A 17,390-nucleotide genomic window follows, 5' to 3' on the forward strand; every position below is an offset into this window, starting at 1 on the left:
ATGAAGAAAATGTAAATAAATAAAATTAAATAAATGCACTTTTTATAAAATATGCATTCATAGTATGGTGAGCAGTAGAGACATCAGAAGCATTTTAGTTCACCGCATAACAGTGATGACCTGATTACGGTTTGTATTAAAAAGCAATAAGCTCAGTTGCCTTCAAGGAATCCAGTAAGATGCAAGAAACCAAGTTTCTCAGTTTCATTTCTCTTGTACAGTGATGCTAGCAGGAACATTTGTACTTAAATCAGCAAATTACAACGTGACTATCTGACGCTGGTTATCCTAGGGGGCGCTGTGTACGCATTCTATGCCTCATTTAAAGCGCATGATCACTTATTCAGCTGACTGCACTATAAGTAGGACATATACTGATAATCCTATAGCAACGCATTATACAAACATGAAATGACTTATACTGCACATTGTGCAATTACACAGCACTGTAATGCGCTAAGAATGTTGCTTTCAGTTAGCTAGCGCACACTTGACTGCTGTCTTGGTGGCAAACAGAAGGTCACAGAACAGGCTTGAAGTTGAAACTGAAAATTGGAACTGTGTGATCAAAACCAATATAAATATTTACATCTGAGCACAACAGGACCTCACATGTAACATTAGAAATTACAGTTCATCCACATACAGTGAGCCATTGAGACCAATACAGTCATCAATTTTGTCCTCAGGGATGGGAAAAAATAAAATCACATGATTCTACATTACTCCATGAGGTCATGTGAGAGGTGGAGGAATGTGTTCTGGAGAACGGCAGAATGGATGTTCAATGATAGGAGAAAGAAGAAGCTGTGACAGCCTGACATTGTTATTTTTTAATGAACAAGTCAAATTTAAGAACAGCTGTTTGGCATTGGCAGTTAATAGTGATCTAGCCTGTCAAGTTTAAATAAAATGAATAAAAAAAAATTTACTAATTGTGTTCTACAGCACTATTTTTAAGCCTTCTGAAGCCATAAGACAAATCGTGTGAGGAAAAGACCAAACTTCCACCTGCTCTGGAATTCTGCACACGGGTTAGACATGAGCTTCGGGAGAGCGTTAGACCATCAGTGAACAATGCCTTAGGATGCATTTACAGTTGGCAGGATTGGTTTGATTAAAATGAACTCTGGTGTGATTGCTCTGTTAGTGTGGTTCATTTGAATAAACGTTAACACTTCCATCCGAACCTTGGTTAGACAGAATGTTCAAGCATACCTGGTTCTTCCCATCACAGGAGCTACATTCAGTTCAGGTGAATTTAGCCTGTTTAGGTTTAGGTAAGTTGGCAAACCTTATCCTAGTGCTGGGGGGTTTGACCAAAAATCTGTATCACAGTTTTTTTTTTAGGATTCTAGCAGTTTAACGGTTTATCACGGGTTTTCCCTGACTGTGCCTTTATATTAATCATAATGCATGAAACAATGACAGAAGCACTGCATTTTAATCACAATCCAAACAAACATGCTACAAATAGCATGAGCAATTTTTGATGCAAAATTTATAGCTAAAACAGATTGGTCTAACCTTATGTATGCCATTTAAAAAAAAAAAATTCATACCGTTTGCGTAAATAAAACCGGTTCACCATTTGAACCAGTTTAACTTTCCCTTCAACCCTCTACATTGCGAGTAAATCACTCGCATATGCGACTAAATCTTCACTCTGGCGACTAAATGATGTCTAATATTAGCCAATTGCTAATAAATTCTCAGATTTTACTCGCCAGTGTGAGAGTTGGAGGCTAAGTATAAGGTGTTAAAAATGATTGCATGAATGCTAAGTGAAGCAGAACTAAATGTATCATTTACCTTTTTAGTTCGGTACATTTGGTACATTTACTACAAGTGTACACACACCTTTTAATTTGGACTGTTCCTCACACAAACCTATTGTATGACTTCAGAAGATGCTTTTATAATAGTATTGTTTTTTACTCTTTCTTTTCAGGGCTTGTCAGGCATGGTAATTACAAACTGTCGAGTCAGTAATGACCGAATTTTAAAAGACCTAACTTTTCCTTTAAAGTACATCTTCAGGGATCAAAAAGGGTCACGTGCTTTCAGATTCAGCTGAACTCTGATGGTCTGTGGAATGACTTTTCATTCAGTCAGTGTTAGAAAGGGTTGGTAGGGCCTCATCAAAGACCTAACGAATAGTTTCTCCCATCACAACTTATTTTCATTTCATTTCAAGCTGCCACTACAATTTGTAGGCTATAAAGATAAGAAAATCAAATCAACACTATTTATCCCCATAGCAACAAATCATAAAATGACTATTGCGCTGATAAAAAATAACATGTACCAGATCACCTTTAACACATTAATAACGCAGCTGGCTGACAGCAACTCTACAGTGATACAAAACCTGCGTTGTGACACCATCAGGAAGTTATTTTTCACTTCCTGGGTAGACAATGTTGCAATGACTGCAATCGGGCCTGTCCTTCCAGGGCTCACTGGGAATCAGTTGCTAGGCAACCAATCAATATTTGACTTGGAGAACTGGCTGCTGGCACCTCCCCCCTCACCTCTCAGAGGGAGCTGCGCTCCGTGAAAGACTAACAGCGAATTCTCGCAGGCTTCTTGAATGAGCTGCTCTCAGCCCAAAAACACTCAAGCACAATGGTCATTATGTCACTTCAGGAGGAAGGGGGCACAGGGGTCTCATTCAGTACAGCTGCTACTGCTGGCTTCCGTGGCCTTTCCTTTATGACATCAAAGTCATCATTTTTGGAGGAGGAAGACAAAAGCCATTTCCTTTGCTTCTTCCTTCAACCGGACTTTTGGATGTGGAAGATAATACACGTCACCACCGTTTTGAAGACAAAACCAGATGGTTCTGTTTGGTAGAAGTTTACATATACTACCAAGTCTGGTTGCAAATACCTATATGGAAATGCACACAAACTAGCTTACTGCAATGGCTAGCTGTGATAACAGATGGTCGTATCCGGACCAACTCCTTAGATATGAACCTGGCCCAAGTCAAGTCATTCAGGCGGCGCCAAAACATTGCACTGGAGTTCCCTGTGCCATCCGCTTTTCTTGTAAATGCAGATCTGTGCATGTGCGTCAGCCCCACCTGATGTTTCAACACTGACTCACCTGGCTGAGCAGACAGAAAGGTGTGGCTGTGCTACACTAACATAACAGTACAAACTAGGGCTGTGCAATTAATCGAAATCGAATCGAAATCGCGATTTGAGACGTTGCGATTTCCTAATCGCAAAGCCTGCGATATGGACGCGATATTACTCTGTTCAAGAGCATATGCATGACTGCCAGCCTTGAGTTGCAGTCTTACTAACCAATAGAGTGAGCGCACCTCCGTTCTCCCCAATCAGCACTGCTCTAGCCAACTGCGTAAACACCCACCTAATGTAAACTATAATGGTGTCTATTTGATGGATTCTGTTGGTGGGATGTAATCTGGCAGATGGCAACCAATAGAACAACAGTAATTCCTATTGGAATAATGCCCAAAACAAAAAGGAATTTTGTAATGGTTTAATGGAAACTATAAAAATTTCTGTGATAGTTTCTATTGTTTTTTTCAGCAGGGTAATGATACCCATACTGTGCTGCACATTATTGGCAATATTGAGCTGAAGCTTGACTTTGCCAATTTAAAATCGCAAATCAAATCGCAATCGCAATATCTGTCAAAAAATAAATAAATCGCAATTTGATATTTTCCCCCAAATCGCACAGCCCTAGTACAAACCATCCTGATCTTGATAAGTGTGGTTTGGCTTGGCATTTTCCCTGTAGCAGGGACTGCACTGACTGTGGACCTACAAAAACATGAAGCTTGACTGGGAAATCACTATGGGTTTACAATGTGTTGGTACCATATTGGTTTTCAGCCAATAGAGTAATTTCTCTAAAATGTAATGGTATTGAATATTTAATTGTTTTTACTTATTTAGAGTCAGATCATCTTCTAGTACCATGTTAAAATAATGGCAAAAGATTATAGGTTCCTTTTGGTTCCTCTCTGAACTTGGCATGAAATAAAAATGGATCCTATCAATTTTGAAAATGCACGTTTTAGATTTATTGTGATTCACACACGAGTTTGAGTTTTTTTTTTTTACTTCATAATCTTTAAATCAAAATGTCATATACCTCATCTTCCAGTGAAACGACAGACTTCTTTCTGAAGACGTATTCCGGACATCTCCAATCATTAGCTCCTCCACAATTTACTGCAAGCTTGCGTGCAATGCCCACATTTCAAAATCCATTCAACAACTGATGGATAGAACCACGTCCTACGGTGACCCAGTGGTGCACAACACAACGAAATCGCCACAACATAACGCATAGAACTAATTCCGTTGTGTTATGCTAATTTCACTGTGTTGCGTCTTGTTTCCATTGTGTTGTGCTAATTTCACTGTGTTGCGTCTTGTTTCCATTGTGTTGTGCTAATTTCCTTGTGTTGTGGCTTGTTTCCGTTGTGTTAAGCTAATTTCATTGTGTTGCGACTTGTTTCCATTGTGTTGAGCTAATTCCGTTGTGTTGCGGCTTGTTTCCGTTGTGTTGAGCTCATTTCGTTGTGTTGCGGCTTGTTTCCGTTGTGTTGAGCTAATTTCGTTGTGTTGCGACTTGTTTCTGTTGTGTTGAACTAATTTTGTTCTGTTGCGGCTTGTTTCCGTTGTGTTGCGACTTGTTTCCGTTGTGTTGAGCTAATTTCGTTGTGCTGTGGAGATTTTGTTGTGTTGTACACTACTGGGCCACCGTAACATCCCCTCTGATATTTTTTCCTTTTTCAATAATCAGATACATGTAAATGTACATCACAATATGAAAGAAAAGATCTGTATTTCGACCTTTAAAACACATTGGAATGAGATACTATGCTAACTGAACACTTATACTTGTTTGTTTATCTTCATCAGTCAGAACGCAATGCTAAAAATTATTAACCAGGTCAAGGGGCAAAAATGATAGATTAGATTAAAATAATACTAATAAGAAGAACAATATTCACTAAGTCTCAGTCAAATATTTTTTATATAATGTCCTCCAAGTTGTAACTGATCATTGTGACAACTAATTTTCTGTACTGTTGTAGCGTCTGGACCAATCAAAAACACAATTTTTCATTTGATTTAACAAATCAGTTATTCATTAGATTAACAAGTCGTCACAGACCCCTCACCCAATAGACTGGGCGCCAGGATGTCTGCGAATGACCACAGGCCACTGGTTACCATGGCAACCACGACACCTTTGCTAGACCAGAGCCATTTACGACCTAATGGAATGTGAGTAGGGAAAATCACTGCCTTTTCCAGAGGAAGAGACACAGTGCACAGTAGAAATGGACTCTTTTCTAATTAATCCATAGGAAAACCTTTCTTTGAATGAACACACATATCCTTCAGGTCATTGTGTATGTTGTCTTTGAGATTTTATACTGTTTTATGCAGGCTTATGATGGAAACACTCATTCCTGTCATCTTGCCTATATGTAATCCTACCATGTTTAGTATCTAGGAATTCGCCTTCTGATGATCGAAACGAGCATATATTATATGTTGGTACATAGGCAATATATTAGTGTTCTTAGAATCATTAGTAATTTCGATTCAAGTTCCATTTGCAAATTACCATGCTAACTGGAGTCCCTTAATCATGCAGATTTATGCTACAAGCTCTGTGTAGAATTGTACAGTAAGAAAGTAATTTCCCTTAACCAGGAAATTAACGTTCTTAGAATTGACAGACAGTTGACCCTGAGAGGTCAAGTAAATATCTACAGCGGATCTAAATATTTATAATTAATTATAACTAGTTATGATTAATTATTCATATTTCCCCATGAGCTGATTCGCTACACTGTTCAGTAGGGATGGATGCCCAATCCGGTTCCAAGATCCACCTACAGGAAGAGTTCAGTTCCAGCCCTGCTCCAACACACCTATGTGTAATTATTAAGTCCTCCTGAAGATCTTAATAGCTGGTTGAGGGGTGTTTGATCAGGGTTGGAGCTAAACTTTGCAGTAAGGTAGATCTCCAGGACTGGGCACACCTGCTGTACACTTTATGAGTTTCTTCTCACATAAAAATCAAATATTTAATGTAAATTTATTTATAAAGTAGCTGTGTAATAGGCAGAATAAACATACAGTCAGCCGTACATCATCATAAAATAGTCACAGGCAGAGCGATTAGGTCTTGAAGTAAACGGACATGGGACAATCAAAACTGATCATTCTACTCGACGTAAGAGCAAAAGAAGAGAAAGACCAAAAAAGCTGATTTTGTCACTCAGCATGGTCTCATAAGCGCTCTCGTCTATTGAGATCAGATGGAGTATTTCCAAGGCAAATATATTCAACAGACATCTAAAGGCAGGTGACGTTTAATCCACCAAGCCCCGAAGAGCAGATGAAAACCCAAAGCCCTCACACAAATCAAACAGAAATGTGTGCTTGTAAAAATGCTATACTGCAGCAAAACTTTTCAAGTTCACAGCATTCATTTACTCAGTCATTACTTTTTTTTGTTTGTTTGTTTTTAAATAAATCCTCTCACACCACTGCTGAGTATCAATTAAGAGGTTTGGAGACATGGTATCATATCTGACTGTTAAGATATTTCATAGGTTAGCTATAAAAGCAAATTTTTTCATTTTTCTCCCTCTAATCTGGATTCTCAAGAGCCTGCAATCTTCTATTTGAGCATAATTTAATAAGAAAAAGCAGGCAATGCTGGCCATCTCTGACAGAATGAGATTAAAATGCCAATTATCCTCCAGAAATGGTGGGGAAAGCACTGCATACAATGGCGGACTATCAAGCTTTTTCTTGAAAAGGACAAAAAATGTGTTTCTATGAATAAAGAAAAAAAAATCCCAGCAGGAGACACAGAAGATTTGGACGGACTGGCCTACTTACTCCTACTCCTCTCTCAAAACAAGCTGAACACCTTACACAAACACATACAGAATCACACAAAGGATTAGAAGTGAAAACAGTAAAAGTTAAATTCTTCAGCGTGGCAGTCAGACTGGTTTATCTACAAGTTAATCTGAATCGTGTGCTTGAGTGGGATGATCCAGCTTGATATGGCAATGCGTGGGAACATTAAAAGTGACCAGAAGAACAGCGTGGGACTGCTTCATGAGGTACAACCCAACCCTCTGGGATATGACTTGTCAAACAGCGTGGACTGTGTTCAAGAGCATCAGCTGTGCTTTCTGACACTACATGCATGCATGCACACATATACGTGTGCAGCAGCAGCACAGGCACGTGGCTGATTCACAAACGTACCCAAACCATTAATGTGGTTACAAGCACAAAGCTTCTTTGTCGGTTTTTCTCTCTCTTGCATGAACGAGGACGCTGCAACATCTTGCTACATAGAAGTGCACACGATTAACGGAACTAAGTTCTCATGACCAGCAACCACAAAAGACACTCATACACAGAAAGACACATAAGAATTTGGGGCACATGATAAAGTGAATGGCCTTGAGATAGGCTCTCTATGTCTACAGTGTCAAATACCCAGCTGCCACTGGGAGAAAGAAAAAGTATGCATGCTTCTGTTAACTAGGAGGAAATGAAACTTTCCTTTGCTGCACACTTCAGAAATCTAAACACAGCTGCAGTCAGAATCAAAACATGACTCTTGACTTTCTGAGAGGCACAATTTTCATCGTAAGCATTTAAAAGATGCACAGGACATTTGGATGGGGGATGGGGTCTAAGAGGTAGAGGCAATATTAAATATATCCCCCAAGCCCTTGGGATTCACAAGGACAAAGACACAACAGATACAGTGGGTACGGAAAGTATTCAGACCCCCTTAAATTTGTCACTCTTTGTTATATTGCAGCCATTTGCTAAAATCATTTAAGTTAATTTTTTTTTCCTCATTAATGTACACACAGCACCCCATATTGACAGAAAAACACAGAATTGTTGACATTTTTGCAGATTTATTAAAAAAAAAAAACTGAAATATCACATGGTCCTAAATATTCAGACCCTTTGCTGACTGTTCTTGAATGGCCCAGCCAGAGCCCTGACTTAAACCCAATTGAGCATCTCTGGAGAGACCTAAAGATGGCTGTCCACCAACGTTTACCATCCAACCTGGCAGAACTGGAGAGGATCTGCAAGGAGGAATGGCGGAGGATCCCCAAATCCAGGTGTGAATAACTTGTTGCATCTTTCCCAAAAAGTCTCATGGCTGTATTAGATCAAAAGGGTGCTTCTACTAAATACTGAGCAAGGGGTCTGAATACTTAGGACCATGTGATATTTCTGTTTTTCTTTTTTAATAAATCTGCAAAAATGTCAACAATTCTGTGTTTTTCTGTCAATATGGGGTGCTGTGTGTACATTAATGAGGAAAAAATATTAACTTAAATGATTTTAGCAAATGGCTGCAATATAACAAAGAGTGAAAAATTTAAGGGGGTCTGAATACTTTCCGTACCCACTGTACCAGAGACCATACAAAACGTACTTCTGAAAACATTTGAGGCCTGGTCCGAAAATCAAACCGAAACACTGACTAGACCAGAAGCATACTAATCTATTTCACAGGTCCATACAAAAATGGATGGGTAGTATATGGGATGTGGAAAACTATACATTTTCAAAACCGACTAGTTGGTGATTTGCCGTATATTTCAGATAGTTTCAGGTTCACTTGACATGTTTCAAAGTGTCATTTACACTAAATATTTTCTTGCGCTTAAAAAGATGCAGACCTGCGTAAGGAAAAGCATGCAACGGAACAGAACACAGAGTGTCAACGTAAGTTTTTAAAAGCGAAACTATATTTAACTTAACACAGCGTCTTAAAAACAATATGCTTAAAAAAATGCGAGACAAGTGCTTTAAGAAATGGTTATCTTTACCGCCCAACTGTCTAGCAGCAGAGTTAAAAATATAAAAACGATAAGAACTAAACATACCGAGTTATTCAGCAAGGATGCATTAAACTGATCACGAGTGACAGTTAAAAACATTTTTTATGTAACAAGAAAAATTCTACTTCAAATAATTGGTGTTCTTAACTTTCTATTCATCCTGAAAAATCCTGAAAAAAGTATCATGGTTTCCATAAAAACCAGCAAAAGTGTTTTTAACGTTGATGATAAGAAAAGTTTCTTGAGCACTAACTAAGCATATCAGAATTTCTGAAGGATCATATGATACTGAAGACTGGAGTAATGGCTGCTGAAAATTCAGCAGGGAAAAAAACATTTTGAAATATATTAAATTAGAACACATTTATTTTGAATTGTAAAAAATATATATTTTTTAAAAATCTAAATACTGAACAGTCACTCTTAGGAAGTGTGGACAGAGGCCAATGTTACTTTAGACAGAGGGAAAATGTAATGCACTAACTCACCTTGTTCGTAGTGCGTGCCATGCAGCGTCCACATCAGCATACAAATTATTCTCCGAAGGCTTCCCTGAGCTTGCCCCGTAACCCGAGTAGTCATAGGAGAACACGTTACAGTTGATGCGGGAGCCAAGGCCGATGTAGAAGCTACTCATCTGACCCAAGTCCACAGCGTTACCGTGGGAAAACAACAAGGTGTAGCGAGCGTTTGGAGAACATCGCACAAACATACAAGCGATTCGGTTCCCTCTAGATGTCCGGGTCATGAAGCACTCAATGGCGTCCTTCTCCCGGGCAGAGTACTGCCAATCCGCACGCTCGGAAAGGTGGAGGGTCCAGCAGCTGCCGCTTTCATCGCACATCAGGGTGTAAGTGGGCTCCGGTGGAAGGAAGGCCAGCTTGGAAGTTATTCTGCTCGGGCACGGCGGACAGCAGAAAAGGCAACATAGCTCACGCAAAGACAGGTGATTCATCCTTCACTTGAGAAGAAGAACACAGCAGATGGGAAAATGAGTGGGGTGGAAACACAAAGTACAATACAAACAAAACAGATGCGTCTTAAAGCGACAGTTCAAAAATTTTAATTCTGCCAATTACTCACCCTTACGTCATTTCAAACCTGTATGACTTTATTCTAAGGAACACAAGAGATGACATTTTGAAAAATGTCAGTGTTTTTTGTTCATACAATTCAAGTCAGTGGGGTCCTGTCTGTGTTGTTTTGAACCTCTCTGATTTTCAATGTTTGGACTAACAACTAAAGCATAAAACGTGTTCCACAGAATTATGAATATCATACAGCTTGATGACAAAGGAGTAAATGAAAATTAATTTCCATTTTTGGGCAAACTACATTTTTAAAGGTGAAGCATCAAGAGTGTAATCTGCATATTCAGAGGAGATAGGAGAAAGAACTTAAACTTAACTAAACTAAATTACACATATCACCTTTATTGTCTTAATAAGCACACACACCATATATATGCAAACAGTATTTACCCAAAGAAGACTATAATAGTTTAGTTAAAGATGGGTAAACACGCAGACCTATTAGTTATTCTCCACTGAACTAGACAGTAACATCTAGTGGTCCAATACAATGGTTAAGTAATATGTCCTTGAATTGTTTATGCCCTTTATTTTTTTAAATAACTCAATTTTAAATGTGCATTTTGTTAGGATACAAAATACAATCGAAACAGCATCTAGGGTGAAACTAAACAGATTTCATTAACAAAAATGTTCAATATTCACTCCAGTTCTGCAGCGCAGGCAATAGTTTCTATCTTAGTGCTAATTTGATGTCATTAATAATGACTCTCAGACTTCACCCTTAGGATAGGCTTGACGTGTGTGCTATCATTGATCAGATCACTTTATCTCGGAGTCATGGCAGCTGAAATCACCCTCATTTTTTGGTTTCTGAGAAGACGACTTAAAAATATCCAGTGTTTTACAAATCCGGAAAACGTATCAGTAATCCACATCACTGCTTCCAAATATCCCAAAAAATCTGTCTGGAAAACGCTTCACCTTGATATGAACTCCAAGTAGGTGACATCACATTAGTGTTGTACCAAAAGAACCATTTAATAATTTTTTCAACTAGTAGAGTGAAAAAAACAATGTGAATATGACCCAGATCTGACCCATGATAATCAAATCCCCACCCTCAGTTTTATTAAGCAGGAAACCATCTTGTTGTTTGGGTGTTTTGGACTTCATCACACTGAAGGGAAAGCAAAAGCTAAAAAGCATCCTCACAATATTACATATCACACACGACATCCAAAATGATTGGCTGAGGTTAATATTTTTTCTATTAAAGATCAGAATAGGGGGAAATCAAAAATAAATGGTTATTTCACTCACTAGAAGTTTTTTTTTTTTTTTAAAGATTATTTCTCCCTAAAGTATCAAACAAACACTTGGTCCACATAAATACATAAATATTCAACTAAATATTAGAGACTTGTTTATTATAATAGATGTATCTATAAAACATTTAAGTATTTGATAGCATGATCTACATAGTTATTGAGGTATCAGAGAACGACACTCACCTCAATTGAATCAAAAGTGTTTGCTAACTGAAATAAGTTTAGTTAACATTTTTATTATATTATCTAAGGAGTGTAACAGCCTAATTGAAAAGGCTGAAGCGAGCTATTTGATTAGCATGGTCAGCTAATTAGCTAATTAAAACCTTACTCTACCTGTAGATGCTGAAGACGTTGGTGAAGGCAGAAACGCTTTGATCTGGTGAAGTCACTGTATTAGATGAGTCAAATATGAAATTCCCTTTAACCGATCACACAGTCCACTTAACGTACAGATCAAGAGTCCCTCAAATGCTGCCTCTGGTCCGTCCGATCTTGTCAACATGTGGTCAATGTTTCATGATCCAACGAGATCAAAGACTGGCGGTGTTAATATAAGCGTGACGTTATTAAATGGACCAGAATTTCTAATCTAATCCGTCCGGTACGGGTGATCTCATCTCACACCAACTCGTGCCCAAAGCTGGCTTTCTTCTGATTTTCTTGCGGAATGCCGTCACGATGAACGCTCTAATGACCAATCAGATTAAAAGGAAAGATATGCTCGACCAATCACACGCGTCTTCGCTGCACACGGACGGTGTCGAAAACACAATAACATGTTGATTAACGATTTTACCGTCGTTGATTGTAAACAGAGATAATTATACATTTGTTGAGCTACCAAAAATTAAACATTTTTAACGTTATCTGTGTTTTCTGAAGTTGAACTGAAAAGCATTAGCCAATTGCTATTTACTTCGCTATTTTCGCATTGCCTCAATAGCCACTTTAACGTGTGAAGCCACGCGGTTAAAAAAAAGGTAAATACTAATAGATGTATAAGTGGTAGAAATAGAAAAGAAGAGGTTATAATAACTAGGATGAGACTTGGACACTCGGGATTGAACGTTTCACTGTTGTTCATAACTGGAATACATGGTCTATATGTGGGAATTATGGGGAGAAAGAAACAGTGGAGCATGTAATATATAATTGTACAAGGTATGATGAAGAAAGAAAGGAATTAATATCATATTTAAACAAAAAAGTTAAGGTAAACAAGGATTTTGAATATTTATTAGGATATGATTTTTAATAGAGATAGAGTAGGGTACAGGATATTAATAAAATGCATAAATACTACTGGGTTAAGTGAAAGGATTTAAATATAGAATGCGGATGCTCTATTCTATTCTGGATCTTTAGGAGACCACGGATTTAGTCTGGAGGAGCTGAACACGCAGCGCCAGGTGGAGCCTGGGGAGAAGGAATGGGATGGAGCATCGAATAATTATTTAAGTAGGAATATTTGTGTGTATACACGTGTAAGAATAGGAAAAGCAAAAACAAGGAAGAAATTGATTATAAATAAACCATGACTACATAACAGCAAAAGTAGGTGGCGATATGCACACAGGATGCAACGCGCCTAAAAAACGGAAGAAGAAGAAGAAGCCACGCGGTTTCTTATTTAGGTGTTTTAAATTGTCACTGTGTATATTACGTATAATTTAGCGTTAAAATGAGTTCTCAAACAGGAAATGTTTCCCGATCGCGAGGCCAAAAACACCAGAATGTAACTGCCTTCAAAAATGACAAGTACGGTGCAAGCGCACAAATTAAGGTAAGCGCCTGCTAAAATAAACAGTGTAGAATCAGACTTACATTTTATGTCAGTTTTGTTGTCTCGGTGTTTATATATCCTTTGCGCTGTTTATTGCTTGTGTTTTTGTGTGGATTTGTTTGAATTCTTTCTTTATGATGCTACCAGAAAGCCAAATCAAAGGTTCATGGTGGTCTGTGCCAGCACTGCAAAGATGTGCTAGAGTGGAAAGTCAAGTACAACAAATACAAGCCCCTTACACAGCCACGAAAATGGTGAGATGAGGGGGGATTTAATGCATAGCAACAGATGAAAGGCAAATAAACTCCTCCACAATGAACCCATATCTGAAATGATGTTTCTGTGCCTTTTCTAGTGTAAAGTGTCTTCAGAAAACAGTGAAGGATGCCTATCATATCATATGCAAGCCATGTGCACTAAAGCTGGAGCTTTGTGCAAAATGTGGGAAGAAGGAAGAGATTGCCATTCCGTAAGTAGATTCAGGCCTCTTCCGACTGAACATGTCTGTACAGATATGTGCAAATTAGAAACAATGCACTACTTTAATATAATATATATATTTACATAATGAGAGGATGTTGAAAACATGCCCTGAAATATTTAACTGCTATACTGCATCAATTTAAACTGTTTTCTATTTTAATATATTGTATTTTTTTCCTGTAATGACAAAGCTGAATTTTCAGCAGCCATTACTTCAGTATGTAGTGTTCAGTGTTGGGCAGTAACGCATTACTTAGTAACGCGTTACTGTAATTTGATTACTTTTTTAGTAACGGAGGATATTTAACACATTACAATTTTCAAAATAGTAATTAGAGTATAGTTACAAGCCGAGGTCTCTATATGTTACTGCCGCATTGCTGACAGAATGCAGTGTAATTTGATTACTTTTTTAGTAATGGAGTAATTTAACACATTACAATTTTCAAAATAGTAATTAGAGTATAGTTACAAGCCGAGGTCTCTATATGTTACTGCCGCATTGCTGACAGAATGCAGTGTTATAATCTAGAGATTGTAAAAAGGATGTAGCACACGCACTGTCGAGTCAAGTGCCAGTAGATTAGAGGATATGCTTGATTGGGGAAGGTTAGTATGCATTGACGATGGACAAAATACAAGAATAGATGTTAATCGTGGGCGTGATTCAGCATTAGATTTAACGTTAGTGTCTGATAATTTAGCTGGAAAGTGTGAATGAAATGGAATGAAGCAAAGTACTATAGGAAGTGATCATTTTCCTATTGTTGTTAAAATTGGGGTGGACATAACAAAAGTGGAAGTGGTGAGAAATCCAAGATGGAAGTTTAAGACTGCTGAATGGGGGATTTTTAAAGAATTGTCCAAATAAAATGGCTGAAATTAACTATTTGGATATGGATGTAGATGAGTTAAGTAATTAAATAAGTGATGTACTTAGAAATACAGCAGAGGAGGTAATTGGCAAAAACAAATCTAAAAACAGAAGAAAAGCGGTCCCATGGTGGAATGAAAAATGTAGTGAATTAGTTTGTAACAGAAATAAAGCCCTTAGGAAAGCAAGAAAATCGCTAGTGTTCACTGATGTTATTAATTATAAAAGAGCTCAGGCAATGGTGAGGAGAGAAATTAGAAGAGCAAAGAAAAATTATTGGAGAGAGTTTTGTAATAAAATTGGGGTAGAAATTGAAATGAATGAACTGTGGGGTATGATCAGGAAAATGGGAGGAATTCAGAGGAATACTAGCATTCCGGTGTTAGTTGACAACAACAATATTGCAGTAACTGATAGTGATAAAGCTGAAATATTAGTGGAGACATTTGTTAAGGTTCATAGTGATGCGAATATATCAGAGGATATGACGAAGTACAGGGAACAGTGTGTGATGGATAATGCTCAGATATTTGTAAAAAAGTATCCAGATGGAGGCACACTAGATTCAGATTTCACATTGTATGAGATGAAAAGAGCATTGGTGGGGATTAAACAGACTTCTCCTGGTAAAGATGATATTTGTTATGAGATGATTAAACATTTATCGGATGTGTCATTAAATATGATATTAGGACTCTTTAATATGGTTTGGGAAACAGGGAAGTTGCCTGATGCATGGAAGCACGGGGTTGTGGTGCCGATCGCCAAACCAGGAAAAGATCAATCTCAGACAATCAATTATAGACCAATATCTCTGACTTCCAATATTTGCAAACTTATGGAACGAATGGTTATGAATAGATTGTCATATGTTATTGAGAGCAAGAACCTGTTTCCTGCATATCAGAGTGGATTTCGGGTTATTTGTCCAATTCAATGCATATTGTACGCATTATTATTATTTTTGTTAAATAAACAAAACCACTGGTAAATAAAATGCACCTTAGTATCGATATTTTTTGTTTGAGTATTGATACTTTCGATACTCGCGTCAGTATCGATATATCGATACTTCGGATCGATACGCCCATCCCTACGCAACAGAGCGCGGCGCGGGAGAAGATGGGCGAGTGCTGGTTCGGGCGGGTAGACACTCGTGTGTGTGCGGGATGCGGGAGAATGATTCACGGGACTCCCGCAAAATAGAAATATCTAAAACAAATAAATTGTTTTCATCTATTGCACAAAAGCAACATGAACTAATATAAAATATAAACGTTTAGCAGCGCTCTTTGCTGGCATTCTGCCATGTCAAACCATGCGCGCAGCAGCCGCTTGCTTTAGTTAAAAAATAACCGTGTTCTGTGAATGTTGATGCTTTAATAACAAATATTTATCGGGAGCGTGTATGCTGGGATTTCATAAATTTAATGGAGAAAAAAGTAACGTAAATAATAATGTTACTAATTACTTTTGAAATAAAGTAATCAGAACAGTAACGTGATTACTTTTAAAAGGAGTAATCAGTAATTTGATTACATTTTCAGAGTAACTTGCCCAACACTGGTAGTGTTACATGATCCTTCAGAAATCATTCTAATATGCTGATTTGGTGCTCAATTATTAATAGTAGTTCTTTTTATTATCAATGTAGAAAACAATTTATGATGCTTAATATTTTTGTGAATGCCATGAGACTTTTTCAGGATTCTTTGATGAATAGAAAGTTTAGTAAAGAGCGTTTATTTGAAATATACATCTTTTGTAACATTGGAACAGTGTCTTATAGTAGTAGTGGTAGTATATCAGTGCAGCACATGTGCCATCCTGTGGACATACAAAGTAATGGTAGATTTAATTGTGGCCTCAAGATATTCTATGTGTTCTTTTAGGCTGCTTTTTCACTGCTCTGTTATTCTATTAGCTGTGCATTATTAGAGACACTTCTTTAGTAAGCTGAATTAAACTTATCACTGTCATATATACAGTGGTGTGAAAAAGTGTTGGCCCCCTTCTTGATTTCTTATTTTTTTGCATGTTTGTCACACTTTAATGTTTCAGATCATCAAACAAATTTAAATATTAGTAAAAGATAACACAAGTGAACACAACATGCAGTTTTTAAATGAAGGTTTTTATTATTAAGGGAAAACAAAACCCAAAACTACATGGCCCTGTGTGAAAAAGTGTATGCCCCCTAAACCTAATAACTGGTTCGGCCACCCTTAGCAGCAACAACTGCAATCAAGCGTTTGCAATAAAGAAGCACGGGCCGCTGACGAGGTCCTGTCGTGGGCCTCCTTCTTTGGCGGCCCCCTCCTGGGCTGGCAGGCTGCGTAGCCGTGGCCAGCAGGCGGTCAAACCCGGGCCAGTCTCTCCCGATCAGCACGGGACGGGAAGATCCTTCATGACCCCGACTTCCACCGGCCAGGCGCCGGGAGTGGCCGAAATGGTCACCCTGCGCGCGGGAACTTGTCATGTATCCCCGTGGACACAGGTTATGGGGAGGAAGGCTTTACACTCCGTTCGGGAGGCGAGAATATGCGACTGGACCAGCGTGACCGCACTGCCCGAGTCCAGGATGGCCCGGAACGGCTTTCCATTCACTTTCACTTCTACTCCTGGAGCTCCAACGGGCAGGTCACGGTGCACAATGCAGCCTGCCAGCCAGGTTCGTGCGGGACGTGCGGGGACTTCCATTGGCATGGGCTCATCCCACGGAGAGGGAGCCGCCGGCCTGCTTACTGGTCGCGGGGTGCCCTCCGGCGCGCGCCGCTCCTGGACCACCCTCCGGGGAAACGGCGGCGCTCGCTCCCCAGCATCCCGGTGTTGGGCCGCATCCGCCAGCTCGACAGCCTCCACCAGCTCAGAGGTGGTGGTTGGGTTCCTCATCCCAACTGCCTGTCGGTGAGATCGGGGAAGGGCTCGGAGGAGACGGTCGATCACCACGCGCTCCGCCACCTGTCCAGCCGATGGAGCC

At 38.9% G+C, this 17,390-nt stretch overlaps 2 protein-coding genes across 2 annotated transcripts in view; one reads left to right on the plus strand and one right to left on the minus strand.

Annotated features, from left to right (window-relative positions):
- The window catches only part of LOC107744467 (protein ABHD17B-like), a 13,925-nt gene extending 1,993 nt beyond the window's left edge, over positions 1-11,932 (minus strand). Inside the window, exons 1-3 of the mRNA XM_016558137.1 lie at positions 11,721-11,932; positions 11,604-11,646; positions 9,394-9,861 (exon numbers count right to left, since the gene is read on the minus strand). Of these exons, the coding sequence (XP_016413623.1) occupies positions 9,394-9,861; positions 11,604-11,646; positions 11,721-11,772 (563 nt within the window). The 5' untranslated portion in view covers positions 11,773-11,932. The remainder of the gene's footprint in view (positions 1-9,393; positions 9,862-11,603; positions 11,647-11,720) is intronic.
- Positions 11,933-12,838: 906 nt separating this feature from the next.
- cunh9orf85 (chromosome unknown C9orf85 homolog) overlaps positions 12,839-17,390 on the plus strand; it is an 8,166-nt gene continuing 3,614 nt past the window's right edge. Inside the window, exons 1-3 of the mRNA XM_016558157.1 lie at positions 12,839-13,053; positions 13,201-13,307; positions 13,409-13,522. Coding sequence (XP_016413643.1) covers positions 12,952-13,053; positions 13,201-13,307; positions 13,409-13,522 — 323 coding nt within the window. The 5' untranslated portion in view covers positions 12,839-12,951. The remainder of the gene's footprint in view (positions 13,054-13,200; positions 13,308-13,408; positions 13,523-17,390) is intronic.

Source organism: Sinocyclocheilus rhinocerous, unplaced genomic scaffold (genome assembly GCF_001515625.1).
Source record: "Sinocyclocheilus rhinocerous isolate Xijiao unplaced genomic scaffold, SAMN03320098_v1.1 scaffold196, whole genome shotgun sequence".
Classification (NCBI taxonomy): domain Eukaryota; kingdom Metazoa; phylum Chordata; class Actinopteri; order Cypriniformes; family Cyprinidae; genus Sinocyclocheilus; species Sinocyclocheilus rhinocerous.